Source organism: Dioscorea cayenensis, chromosome 3 (assembly GCF_009730915.1).
Source record: "Dioscorea cayenensis subsp. rotundata cultivar TDr96_F1 chromosome 3, TDr96_F1_v2_PseudoChromosome.rev07_lg8_w22 25.fasta, whole genome shotgun sequence".
In the NCBI taxonomy this organism is placed as follows: domain Eukaryota; kingdom Viridiplantae; phylum Streptophyta; class Magnoliopsida; order Dioscoreales; family Dioscoreaceae; genus Dioscorea; species Dioscorea cayenensis.
In genome coordinates this window covers 5608484-5623254 of record NC_052473.1, presented here as the reverse complement: position 1 = coordinate 5623254, position 14771 = coordinate 5608484, and the positions used below count along the sequence as shown (strand labels likewise).

The window sequence follows — 14771 nt, the reverse complement described above, 5'->3', positions numbered from 1 at the left end:
AATTCTAATATGAAACAAAATCCGGACAAAGCCAAGGTTTGAAGACCAACCCCAAGCTCCACCAACGAAACCGTAATCTCCATCGCCAATTCTATCATCGCCCTACAACCCAGTGTCGCCGCCCTAGCTCATCCTCTCTGAATTTCTCGTCCGCCCAGTCATTCCCAACCCCAGCGTCGTTGTCTAAAGCCCCGCCGATCACCGCCGACCTCTCCAACCCCAATATCGTCCTCATATACCCATCCCGGATCCACGCCAGTATCCTCCTCGGCGTCACCTTCCACAGCCGCTGCCACACCCTGATTCAGATCTTGATTCCCCTCAGCGGCCGCCGATCCATCTCCGCTGCTCTTCGTTTCCAGTAAGTCTTCAATCCCTTGTTGAATTTCTCTATTTTTGTTGACTTTTGGATCGATGTTTTGGCCGAAACAAGTAGGTTCCTCATTTATGTTGTCTCTTTGTCTATTTTCTTGTTGCTCCTCTCATGTTTCATTTTGTTCAAGTCTAGTACTATTAGTTTTCAAGTTCCTGAATCTATTCTTATGTTTATGCTTGTCAATAACTCATCAATAGTCACTTCAAAACCTCAAAATCATGCACTTGATCAACAACCAACACTTATTACTACTTTGATTGATCATGGGAAACCAATTTGCTGATACTAATTTGGAGTTGATAGAACAAGTTGAAGTAGATGAATTTTTGCAAAGTAAAGAAGTTGGCTTGCTCAGGGTTTATATGCATTATTTCCCTTCTGAGTTTCATTTTGGATTATTGGGATTTAAGGGGAGAAGTGGTCTGGTATGGATTGATGTTGAAGATGCCAAGGATGTCCTGGCATCCTAATTACGATTTGCAAACATTCATTTTGGCCTTTAGAAGTTTCAAATAATCATATTGACATCAATCTATCAATGATTTAATGCTTTATATGTCAACTTGTCTACTGGTTAAGCTAAGGAATAATCCTCTTGCGGTGTGGGACACTAAAAGAATTTTTCTTGTGATTTTTAACCTTAGAAATGGTAGTTTCATTTAGAGAATCAGTAATATGTATGTATGTATGTGTTGATGTGTGCATGTATGTATCTATTTATCTATCTATGGCAGTTTCATGTGGAAAATCAGTAATACTTATGTATGTATATACACATGCATCTATCCATCCGTCCTATATATGTATATACATGCGTGAATGTAAACAGAGTGCATGTTTTTTAAGTGTGACTAATGATTATGAATTATAGCAAATGAATATTTCCAATGATGCAAACAGAATGAGGCTTTCAGATTTCAATTTGTTGATTTAATTCTAAGTTCATTGGACAAAATTTTAAGAAACACTAGAATTTTAAGCTAGTTTATGCAGTATCTTGAAGCATACTAGTTACCTGTTACTAATATTCTTTATCACACATAGCACAACATAAATATTGCTTTTAGTTGTTCAAGCCAGTTGTTTTTTGGTTACTTTTTAAGATGATATGGCTTTTGGTTAACTGATTATTGGGTAGGATCGGTTTGTTTTCCTACAACCGGGTATGTTCTTTCTCATCGACAACATTGTTAATGTTAGGATATAATTTCAAAAGTATGGCACTGATATGATGATGTTGATATTCCGCTCATGAGTCATGATCCCCTCATCAAATGGAAATTGTGAATCTGGTTAAGAGCTTAATTTGTTCAAGTTCATTTCTTGGATCATCCATTTATGCTTCATTAGGTGTAGGACATTCCCCCTATAATAGTACACATGAACTCCACTTTCCCAAAAAAATTTACTTTGATAAATTTATGTATACACACACACACACACACAACTAATAAAGAAATAACCTTATGGTGATCCATCTTCATGGCTGCCATCTGATGGAGTAGTTGAGAGTGAGCTTCTTGTTTTGAACTGTCTTCTTTGAAGCTCAATAGCTTGTTGTAGTTCCAGTGCTTGTTACTATTCTTCTAGCTTCTATTTTTCTCACTATTCTGTTCTAATTCTACCTAGTAAAATCTTGGAACAAAGTAGATAATTCTATAAATTTGTTTGTATGTTTTAATTTTGCATTAGATTTTTAGTTCTTACTTGTTCTTTTGAGTGATTTAGTATCATAAGTATTGTGGGAAAGTTCTCTAAACATGAATAATTGCATCACAAGACTTGTCTCAACTTGTCGTTTTTCTTGATCTTATTTTTTAAATTTTAATTTTTTTTGGCTTTTGGTGCAATTGCAGTTTGTAGAGCATAGGCCGAGCAAGGTCAAACTTCGTCAAGCATCATAGAAGCAATGGTATGTTGACATTGTCATTTTTCTTATGGTTGAACACTGGGTTTGTGGTTGGCTAGGGTCCATAACACATGCTAAGATGGCAAGGGTCTGTTATACATGTATCTACATACATACATATACATATACATGTGTATATATATATATATATATTGTATTTTAGTATATGAATATAATTAGATGACATCTTCTTTATATGGCCATGTCTGAATTGTTTTCTATTGGGATATGAGGTTATTTCTATAATTCTATTGAAGTTTGAGTTGAAGGTGAACTTGATTTATGTAGTATATTTTATTTGATAAGACCATCTCTCATAGTGAAAAGCTAAAGGCGCACACATTCAATAGCTAGCACTAGAGCATAAGAAGACAAGCCAAAGACAAAGATTAAAAAAAAAGCAAGGAAGGTGAAAAGCAATCTTTGAATGATTCTCTCCCTAACCAGTAAGTGCCAAATTTCCACCCAACTCAATAGGATAACATTTGATCTGATGATTAGATAAAAATAGAATGAGCATTGATTGAGTACCAAATTTTTCAGAACATAAGTATGAAAAAAGCCAGAATCATCATTCTTGAAATTTTATAAATTGTACTTCAATATAATAGATGCCCAGATTGGATAAAGAAATCTGTATGCCTACCATTATACCAGTCAAGCTTTGAAGTCTCTGAGTTTCTTTGAAAAAAAAATGCTCCTCTGCAGATCATGTATGCTCCAATTGTTGAGAATTTTGGAATAACTTTGTTTGCCCTTTTTCTATAATATGTTGTTTTCCCTTGGGTTCTTGTAGATTTTTGGTTGTTAGCAATGCTTTTCTTGGTGATCATTGAACCATCTTTATGACTAATAATGATGCGAGTCTGATGAATGTTTGGCCGTATTAATTCAAAAAGTAACGGTCCATGTTTTCCTTGTGTACCCATTTTTATGTTTTTACATGATGAACACAATGTTAAACACATTATCAAGTCTATATTTCCTGCTTCTTTGTTGACTTTCAGGTACAAGGAAAGACATTGGGATCTAAAGCAGCTAGTTGGATCTGGTGGAATGCCATCATCACATTCTGCTACAGTTACTTCACTCGCCATTGCTGTTGGACTCCATTATGGTTTTGGGAGTTCCTCGTTCGCTACTGCAATGATTTTTTGCATGTGTTGTAAGCAATTCATCTATGGTCTTGCAATTCTGTTTTCAAAAGCTTAGCTTTGGACACATGGCACCTGCATTATTTTTCTCCTATTATTTTGTTAGTGCATTCTGTTAAGAAATTTTTATGCGCTAAAGCAGGTGATGTATGATGCTTTTGGGGTTGACAAGATCCCCTTGTTTATATCCCGCAAGTGCACGGGTTTGTCGAAGTAGTAATCCCGAGTGAGCGGGGTCGAATCCACAGGGAGTAGGGAGTAAAGACACTTAATTCGATTCTTAGCTATGTGAAGTATAAACAATGATAAGTGTGGCAATGATTCAATTCTCAGAAATTAAAAGCAACAAGTAAGAGAGCAAAAGTAAAGAGGAGGCAAGGCAATCGATAAAGATGGGGTACTCGGATGATGCTTCACCTAGGATAATCGCTTCAAGTGCAAGAACTCTCTATTATGCTTCCTAATCAATGCAATGGTGAGTCGTGGAAATTCTTACATACATAGTCCCAAATCTAAGGTCAACTATGCCTAACTCTATACATGTCCCGGGAGGAGAAATCGAACAATCTCAACACCTCGCACTGTGCATAGAGTTGCAATGAGCTCTAGGGATTCCACGTGATAAATCTCTTCCCTAGATTTAGACCTAACCCTTTGGTCCAGAGGAAGGTCCCTAGCCACAATTAAGCCCTAGATACTAAGATCACATCAACGCTTCACTCCATTGCTTGCGCAACTAGGCCCCAGCGGAGGTTCATCCCTTAGACCATTCACTCTATTATGGCGCAAAAAGAACTCGAGGAACGGAGGTAGAATCTATCACGTCGGGAGGGAAAGGGGACGCTCCCTGCACCTCTCGACTCACCCTCTCAACCCCTCTCCAACCTAGCTTTTGTCTAACGCTCGTGGTGTGTCACTCACTCACAAGGTTACCAACAAGAACTCTCAACCCTAGTGTCACTCTAGGGAAAATGTTCATACAATCAAGCATTCAAGGTTGGAACTCACAATAAGCATCAACTTATTGAAAGCATAATAAAGAAATTCAATGAAACGAATACATCCTAGGGTTCACAATCACCAAAGTACCCACTAGGGGTTTAGCTCTCCATGGAGCTAAGTACAATCAAAGAAATCGAATGTAAAAGCAATGAATCTATAAAGAAACCCCCTCGATGGTCGTGTCGATGGTCTTGTGGAAAGTCCTCTACTCGTCGTCCAAGGATTCCTTCGTCCGGTATAGGATACGCCTCGATCGAAGCTCCACTACCAACCTTCTTCCTAATGGAATCACGATGTCGGAGCCGTAGAACCTCTCCAAAACCTTGGCCAATACCCCTCGAAACCCTAGCCGAAGCCCTCTCGCAAGTTGGGGAAAAGATGGAGAAAAGAATACCAAAATTGGGACTGAATCGGCTTTAAATAGGGCTGGAATCGGGCAACTCCATGGGCGTGGACGGTACATGCACCCGTGCGGAATTTCCACACGGGCGTGGATAATTTCCACACGCCCGTGTGGATTCTCTGTTTCTCTAATTTCTCGGCCGTCTGTGAACAGTACTGCTACAGTAATTGCTACAGTGTTACTACGGTGCTGTGCTACGTCTTCGACCTGAATAACTTCCCAATTCCATACTTTCATCGGAGTAACGCAAACGGGCACACGTTCACGTCATGAATCAATTGCTTCTTCAATGATATATATGTTGGTGGGGTTCTTGTTCTTGTATGCATAAGACGGAATGCTCGAGTGTGCCTGCCTTTGTACCCCTCCAAATGGATGTACTCACTCGAATGCGAGGAGGTTGGCACACACTCTAGCATCTCACACCTGTCCTATGTCTTCGCGTTTGAACCTTAGCAAGATCTCCTCCAAAATAGGTGCATTATCATCCACATTGGCCTATTTCCTTCATACTCGGCCTCACAACCCTACCTGCATAAAAGTAACATAAAAACACACATATTAATGTAAAAAACTGAGAAAAGTAATGCTCAACATAAGGAATGAACGCTTCGCATTCATATCGCACAAGCACTTATCAGGAGTACTTTTCCATGCTGAAAAGCAGGCTGAGGTATGAATTTCTCAATCAGGATTTTATTATTTATTTTTGTGGTTTTTATGTTGTTGATAGAATTGAACCATCATATCTCAGTAAAACCATCATCCAAGCAAGGCCTATTTTTTCTTCTTTTGTTTTATTAAACATCTCGGGGCTCGGGGGTAAGGATTCAGCATCACCTAAATCTTTCCTATTGACAAGTCAGTTAGGTATAGTTTACTAAATAACCTTTTCTCACAATTCTCTTAAATCCTTGACCAATATTAAACCAATCAGTGTGGATCAAACTAATGATTTCCATTGACTACTTATAAGTTAAAACCTCTGGAGAAATAGCGTGTTCTCCAAGATTCTGTTATTGATTGTTAGTGTGGTACCATACCTTCAAATATACCCTTCCTTTATCATGCTCCATTTAAAACTTCCAATTTCAGACATATCTTCTTGCATCAATTGAATAATAAATCATAAATGCTTGTCCATCTGCACTCCCAAGGAACTTCAGAGATATTATCTTGACAAATGTTCAAAATGGGAATCCTGGTCAGGTTCTCCTTTCATTTTCAAAAGGAGGAATGATACAATAGACCTTTTGCTTAAGATGAAGCACTTGATGCATAATTCTGCTTCTACTCTATTAAATTCTGCTTACCACCTCTTAATCTTTAGACAAAAAGCTTCCAAATTTTTTATTACAAGTCTCTGGTTGATTTTTTTTATTTTTTTTTTATTTCATATAACTTCTCAAATAATAACTGTTGACTTATTGATTAGTGCATTTTCCTTACCCTTGCCTTTCAGGTGTTGAATCAAATTGTATATGGACTTCCATCAGAGCACCCTCTAGCTGATACAAGACCTCTGCGTGAACTTGTAGGGCATACTCCTACTCAGGTTAGTTCAGTTGATTATCATTAAGTTACAGTTCTAATCTAATGTATGTATGGAAGATTGAGTTGAAAGTTAAAACTGTTACATGCCCAAAACCACTATATGATGCAAAAAAAAAAAATTCTCAGAATTTAGGTATGAAAAATAAATGAATAGCCTCTTACTGGTGAAAATCACCTTGAAGGATAACTGAACTTTTATTAAAAAATTGTAGTCTTCTTGAAATTGTAAACAATATCCTCAAGCTTATTCATGTTGTATGTCCTGCTGCTTATAAAACCAAAAGGGCTACCTATTGTCAGGTTGATAATATATGTCAAATTTAAGCTCATTTGCTCTATACAAGGTACTTCTCTAGCTTGTGACTTTGGCTTCTTTGGGTACCTATTTTGGGGCATAACATATCTCATGAAACCTAATGCTTCAGACTGCTGGCATGCAAGCAATCGATAAAATTTCCCTACACTCCTGCTCTCATTGGAAGATGATAAGACATCAGAGACTGCTCTTGATGGATTAAAGCAGATACTAAGGTTTCATTTTAATTTTACTTGCCATGTAGGCTTTTAATGTGTATTGTAGATATTTGGTTGTCGATCAACTTCTATTAAATGTTAATTTATTATATTTTGTATTTGTTTGTTGTATTAAATGTTTAAACTATTATATTTTGTATTGCATTATTATTCTAGATATTTATCAATTGGAATGTTTATTTTGAAAAAATATTATAAAAATTATTGTTCAGGATTGCAAAATAGGCTTTAAAACAGGTTTGTAAAAATAGTTAAAAAATTATTATAAATAATCATGGTTATTAATAATTAATTTGTGACATAATTTGCGACAATAAAATTGTGTCGCAGAATATCTCACCAAGATGCAACACAATTTGCGACATAATTTGCAATAATCGAAATGTGTCTCAAATTTTGTTGCAAAACATCGCACACATTTGCAACAGAATTTGCGACACAAAAAGTTTTGCGACAAACAAAATGGGTCACAAAATTTGTTGCAAAAAGACTCAATATTTGCAACACAATATGCGACGCGTAAAGTTTTGCGACAATCAAAATAAATCACAAAGAACGTTACAAAAAGTCTCAAATAGTTACAACATTTATTGCGACACAAAAATTGTGTCGCAATAAATTGTTGCATATCGTTGCAAATTGAATGACAAATATTGTTCCAGAAAATCCATAAATTGCGATTAAATTTGCAAAGTTTTTATTTTGTGTCGCAAATTTTGCGACACAGTCTTCAAAAGTGTCACAAATATTTGCGACAACTGAAACGCGACACATGTTATTATGTTGCAGATTATGTTGCAAATTGTGATTTGCCACACATTTTTGATCTTTTGTGTCGCAAAAATGTGTCGCAAATTACATTTTTTGTTGTAGTGTTAGCTAGAGTGGCAACATCAAATACAAGCATCCATTTGACCTGCATAACATGTTACTCTACCCAAACCAAAGCCGACCATTGAATGAAAACATTATACCTTTTATTATTCTATTATTATCAAACTTCACTATTAAGCATATGCTTTTATCTATTGTAAATAAAACATAACACTGTCTTTGAAAATTAGACAAAGATTTAAGACCATACATAAGTTTTCTACTCTAAAAAGCCCAACAAGGATCGACATTCAATTGAGGGATGACCAAACTTCAGTATCATACCTCGTTTTTAGGTCAATCATATTAATTATATTATCAAATAACTTTAAGTAGGCATGCAGGTAGGTATTTATGAACGTATTATTGGTTCTTATGAAAAATAGAACATCAAATATATATCTAGAAATTTTCTTTTAAAATAGGTACTTTATTGTTAACAAAGTTAGGATAATATAGAAAGATAAATATATTGGCAATTGTCAAGATAATGTTGACATGTTATGATCCACCAAGCCCATGTTCCAATTCTATATTAGCAGAACTAAATAAAACTTTATTCTAGGATGTAGAGCCTTGCTTGTATGTTATTATAACTGAGTTCCAAATTACATAAGAGAGCAAAATTTATGTCACTAGGTATAAATTTGGTACAACTAAGTTCTAATCCAGATCCATATTAATCGAAAAGAATAGAAGTTATGTTAGGGGCTACAACATAAACATTTACATAATTAAGCAATGTTTCAGTTCTATATTAGCAGAATAGGACACAGGTTATGCAGAAGATATAATATTGCTCGTGATGTCGCTAGAAAGCTAGTCTAACCCCTTGTATAGACCTTCACCAGATGTCGCAGGTACTCTGGACGTACCTGCAAGATGATCAATACCTACTCAAAATCTGGAAATTAACTAAAGATGCACATCTGAAATACTAAAATGGTACCAGAAAGAACATTATGAATCGGAATATATTTGGTCAAAATTGGTCATCTTGAGATGCCAATTCTTCGAACTAATAATAAAATTGAAGCGAATCATTTAAATTTCTTATATTTCATCTCATTTATCATTTATCAGAAAGGATAAAAAAGATTAATTGAACTTCTAAAGATTTCCTAAGGATAACCACTTCAATAGCTTAGCAACCTAATAAGAAAAGTAATCCAAACATACATTTTAAGTATCATCCACGTGACCGTTTTGAAGATCACACAGGCATAAATTATAAGTAGATATAATGGCATTGATGCAGAGGGTAACCACTTTGAATGTCACGAGGATAAACATGGTAGTATGACACTTAGAAGGCTTCAATAAAGATAAATATGAGAATCCATTTGATTTTGGAGTGGGGATAAAAAATAATATTAATTACATTTTTAAGCAATCAAACTCATGGAAAACTGAAAAGGACACAAAAGGAGTCAGTACATTTGTGGCAAAAATGAATATGAAAATATGTAACCCAAAAAAAAAAACACCTTAACCAAATGACGAGGATGTTAATTGTAGCAATATCAATGATTAGATTAAACGATGAGTACATCAGAATAATGATGATGTAGGATCTGAAACAAAACCATGAGCTACAAAATCTCTAAGGAGATTGAAATAAAGCAAAAATAAAACTTGAGAACATACTTGTGAAGTTTGCCCATGGAAAGCTTCTAGTCTTAACTTGAGGACCTCTGTAGTGTCATCTTTCCTCTGAATCAGAGATTCTCCTATGACCTACAATCCGATGGCAGTAATAAATATAGGCACAGAGTACTAGAATTTCTACATTATCAAAAGAAAGATCAATAATACCAATCATCCAAGCAAGATCTAAATTCCTTTTTAAAATTATAGCCAGGCAGGTATGCTCAAATCTTTGGCCACAAGCTAGTGCTCTCTAAGTCTCCAAAACAAGATCTCAATGAACATCATCAAATAAAGCACAAACCATAGTCCAATAATTAAGACCAAAGTTCTTATAAAAGCATAAAATGAGCACCATCAAAAGATAACAAGTTACCTTCAAAATGCCCTCAAATTTGTTTCATAGGTTCACGTATTCATCATCTAGTCATGTTCAGAGCACTCAGGCACCCGCTAGTTGAAAAAAACTATCAAGAAAAAGTTATTGCAGTAAACACAAGAAAGCAAATTGCACCTATTGTGATAGTTATTCTAGAGGGATTTTGCCATCATACAATTTTATTTTTTGAGTGAGGGATTTTTCATTTGGAATTTCTAATTGAATCAATGTGAGTGTTGACTCAAAAACAAATAGTTTAGGAGCTATATTTAAGCATCACTTATTAATAAATATCTTTCATTAGATTTATGTGGCCGACACGAAAATAGTTGGGACTCCCAGCTTCTTATTGTTATAAATTAACAAAATAAAAGATAAAAATTCAGAATGTTTCTCAAGGTGCATTAATGAAAACCTTTAAAAAATCAGAAAAATATTTGGAACGAGTTCAACCAAGTAATCTCAACCACACATAAAATAAAACCCTAGATCCAAAACTTACAAAAATAGAAGAAAATCAAACATTCCAAGCACCAACACTCACATCCTAAATAATTGATAGCAACATCAATCCAACTATATATATATATATATATATATATATATATAATTAAAAAATTTAAAATTCCGCGAAGAACAGCCAATTACTCAAAAAATCAGAGAACTTGGAGATGTTCACCAAATCTCATTCCTTGACAAATCACTTCCCTACTCCTCACAAAACCCTACGCGAAGGGTAGGGCTGTAAACGAGCCAATACGTTCGTTAAAAGCTCGAAGGCTTGGCTCGTTAAGGGCTCGGCTTGGCTCGTTCGTTAAGTTAAATGAGCGATTCTCAAGCCCAATTATTAAGCTCATAAAATAAATGAGCCGAGACTGAACACCATCAAGCCCGGCTCATTAAGGCTCGTTAGCATACTCATTTATATGAATCATTAAAAGCTCATTTATATGAATCGTTAAAAGCTCATTTATATGCTCATTTATATGAATCGTTAAAAGCCCGTTTATATGAATCGTTAAAAACTCGTTTATATGAATTGTTAAAGAACTTGTATAATGTATCAATTAAAGCTTGTTTATAAGAATCGTTAAAGGACTTGTTTATCATCTCGTTAATAGCACATTCACAAAAATCATTAAGGGATTTATTTATAATATCAATGTATCATATACATTTACATGTTTATTTACAAAAAATTATGAATAGAACTATTTATAGTATTATTATCGAGCATATATACGATAATAATATTATAAAAACTATAAACGAGTTTTATTTTCCACTAAACTTTTTGAAATGATGCAAGATAGCATGAATAAAAAGAACGTTTTTAATTAATTGTATAATTTATGAAGAATTTTTTAAAACTCTACTTAAACGAGATCATTGATCTGGTGAAACCATGAATTAATGAATTTTTTCCAAAATTATTGAAAATTTTAAATTTCTACTTTTTAAATATAATTTATTCATTATGCAAGGGCTTCTAAGTAAGTTTGGATAGAAAAAGAGTAGAAGCAATTTTTAATTTTTGAGGGGTTAAAAGGTGAAACCCTAAAAATTAATAAAATGAACCTCATTTCTTCTTTTCCCGTTTTCCCCCATTCTCTCTTCGAACTCCGCCAAGGCCGCTGAAGAGCGCTCCGGTTCCGCTACGCTGACGAGGTCGAGTACAGTGATCATCGCCCTAGAAAGGTGATCTCGCTTCTACATTAATGCTCTTTTTTCTTTTATTGATTTGTGCTCTTTTTTCAAGATTATATTTTTTAATAGTTAAATTGTTTTGATTGAAAAATCAAATTGTAGTGGTAGTAGTGCTGATTGTGTGAATGGAGTTCACTCCTTTCAAGCAATGTTTTAGAAAATCTCATTGCTTTAGAAGTGCTTTTGTTTGAGTTTGAGTTTATTCTCTGGAGATTGAACAAATTGATGGTTTTAACACACATTTAATTGTGCAATTTCAGATATGTTAGAGCCACATCACGCTTCATCAAATCATGAGTCATGTACAAGTCCAACTATTGAAGCAAACAAAATACTTGAAGAACATATGGAAGAAGAAAAGAATCTTTTTAAGAAGAAAAAAAGAAATAAGACATCTAAAATGTGGGAAGAATTCAAGGAAGTAATCACTAAAGAAGGGGTGAAAAAAGCAGAATGTATATATTGTAAAAGCAAGCTTTCCCTCAACCAAGGTGGTGCTACATCAACATTTTTAAGACACTTGAAAGGTTGTCCACGACGTCAACATATTCTATCAGGTCAGCAAAGTATTGCCTTGGTTCCCCCTCATTCCGAAAGTTTGAGCTATGTGCAAAATTTCAAGTATGATCATGCAAGAGTTGAAGAAATATTGGCTCATATGGTTATGGTTCATGAGTTACCATTTAATTTTGCGGAGTATGAGCTGTTTACATTGTTGACGAAAGCCGCTACACCTCATTTCCAAAAAATTTCTAGAGCCACACTTAAAAATGATTGCATGAGTGCTTATGAACTAGAAAAAAAAAGAAAATAAAAGCATTATTGGCAAGTGTTGATAAAGTTTGCTTGACAACCAATTTATGGAAATCCATGCAAAATATTCAATACATGGTGTTGACATACCACTTTATTGATTCAAATTGGAAATTACAAAAGTGAATCATAAACTTTTGTGATTGTCCACCTCCATACACGGGTGTTGTCATTTCTGATAAATTTTATAAATGTTTGCTAGAATGGGGAATTGACAACAAAGTTTTGAGTATTACAATGGATAATGCATCTTATAATGATCTTGCCGCATGCTTGTTGAAAGAAAGCCTTAATTACCAAGATAGGCTTCCACTTGGAGGAATATTAATTCATGTAAGATGTTGTGCACACATAATAAATTTATTGGTGAAAGATGGACTTTCCGCCATTGAAGATATAATTTTTAAAGTACGGGAAAGTGTTAAGTATTTTGGAGGATCTCAAACACGTCTTATGATGTTTAGTGACATTGCTAAACAATTGCATTTGCCTTCAAAGAAGTTGATCTTGGATTGTTGCACTCGATGGAATGCTACACATGATATGTTGTCTATTGCTTTGGAGTTCAAAGATGTTTGTCCTCGATACCAAAAAAGAGATGAAAGCTACAAATATTTGTCTAATGCGGAAGAGTGGGCCAAAGTAGAAGAAGTTTGTTCACTTCTTAAAGTGTTCAAGGTGGCAACAAATATTGTGTCGGGATCCGAATATCTAACTTCAAATTTATTTCTTCCGGAACTTTGGAGGATAAAACAATTTTGAATGAAAAATTTGCTTTTGGGAATAAGCAAATGAGGGGAATGGTGAGAGAAATGAGAACTAAGTATTTGAAATATTGGGGAAGCGGCAATTTATTGATATCCATTGCGGCTATTTTAGACCCAAGAAACAAGATGAAGATGATTGAATATTATTTTCCTACTTTGTATGCCGAAGAAGATGTTGATTTCCATATCAATTATGTAAGAGACTCTCTTTATAAGATTTATGAGAATTATGTTACAACTCATAAATCAATAATTGCTAATGAAAACCAAGAAAATCTTCAAGCAAGTGGTGGTGGTAGTTCGGCTAGTGGAATTAACAAAGGCAAAAATATTGTTAGTAGGCGCAAAGCTTTTGATAATTATATTAGGATGGTTGACACAGTTCATCATCATCATGTTAAATGTGAATTGGATGTGTACTTGGAAGAGGGAGTATATATTTGTTCTCCAAATGAAGCATCACAATTTAATGCAATAGAGTGGTGGAATTCAAATACTTTGAAGTTTCGAACTTTATCAAAAATGGCACATGATTTCATGTCTATTCCTATTTCCACAGTGGCTTCTGAGTCCGCTTTTAGTGCCGGTGGTAGAGTAATTAAGCCGCATCGTGCATCTTTAGCTACTGATACCGTGGAAGCACTACTTTGTGGGGAAGATTGGCTTCGAAGCTTTTATTGTATTAAAAGAAAAGCAAAGGTAATTTTTATCTATTTCTATCTTTATTAAATTTATTTATGGATGTATTCATTGTTTGATATTTTATACTTAAATTGAAAATATAATATTTTTTTTCTTTTTGTTTAGGTGATGGATGAGGTCAAAGAAATCTTGTAACCATGAATGATATTTCTACTTGCAAATGCTTTAATGGAGGCATTGAGTTGAATTTGGTAATTAAATTTGTAGTTCTATTTTGTACATATGCTATGTTAAGTATTAACAAAAGTAAAAATATGTGTTATGTTTAATGTTTTGTAGGAATTTTCAAGCTATGGAAGCAATGAATTTATCACTAAAATGAAGCCCTTCTTATATGAACAATTGTAGACTTAATTATGTTGATTTTGGATTATGCCAAGACTTCATTGATGTTTGATTTTGAACATGGCTTATTTTGATGTCTAATTATGCTATGTATGACTTGAATCTTTATGTGATGGTTTTTTATTTTTCTAATTTTAGACTTGATTGTTTTAGTGTTTTACAACAAGATTTGAAAGATGAGCAATTGAGCATAGATAGCTTGATGATTGTAACCCTTATGCATTTTGTTATTATTGTTTAATGAGGCTTTTGACAAGTTTGAACTCGAACCGAGCTTTAAATGATTCTGGAGCTCAAATCGAGCAGAGTTTTAAATGATTCCCGAGCTCAAATCGAGCCGAGCCTTAAATGATTCCCGAGCTCGAGCCGAGCCGAGCCTGCATTAAACAAGCCTCAATGATATTTTATTTAATATAAAAATTAAAATTAAAAAAATTATCGAGCTTAAACGATCTAACGAGCCGAGCCCGAGCCTTTAATTTTCTTAACGAACCGAGGCCAAGCCTCATTAATGAAACTCGAAATAAGCTCAGCTCGAGCTCGAGCTCGATCAAAATAGTAACAAGCCGAGGTTGAACATAGCCAAGCTCGGCTCGGCTCGTTTAC

At 34.6% G+C, this 14771-nt stretch overlaps 1 protein-coding gene across 1 annotated transcript; it reads left to right on the top strand.

Moving 5' to 3' along the window:
• The first annotated feature begins 639 nt into the window (after nt 1-639).
• Nucleotides 640-6545, top strand: LOC120249862 (uncharacterized membrane protein YuiD-like). Its single transcript, XM_039258548.1, has 5 exons — nt 640-837; nt 2691-2731; nt 3293-3468; nt 5486-5517; nt 6307-6545. The coding sequence occupies exons 1-5, from the start codon at nt 640-642 to the stop codon at nt 6421-6423; spliced, it is 564 nt and encodes a 187-aa protein (XP_039114482.1). The 3' UTR covers nt 6424-6545.
• The last annotated feature ends 8226 nt before the right edge of the window (nt 6546-14771 follow it).

What these genes read in the sequence shown, in the direction of transcription:
- LOC120249862 (XM_039258548.1), top strand. Translation starts at nt 640, where the DNA reads ATGGGAAACCAATTTGCTGATACTAATTTGGAGTTGATAGAACAAGTT. An exon ending in AAGATGCCAAGGATGTCCTG is followed by an intron (nt 838 to 2,690) that starts GCATCCTAATTA and finishes AAAAAAAGCAAG; the next exon opens with GAAGGTGAAAAGCAATCTTT. An exon ending in ATGCTGAAAAGCAGGCTGAG is followed by an intron (nt 5,518 to 6,306) that starts GTATGAATTTCT and finishes CTTGCCTTTCAG; the next exon opens with GTGTTGAATCAAATTGTATA.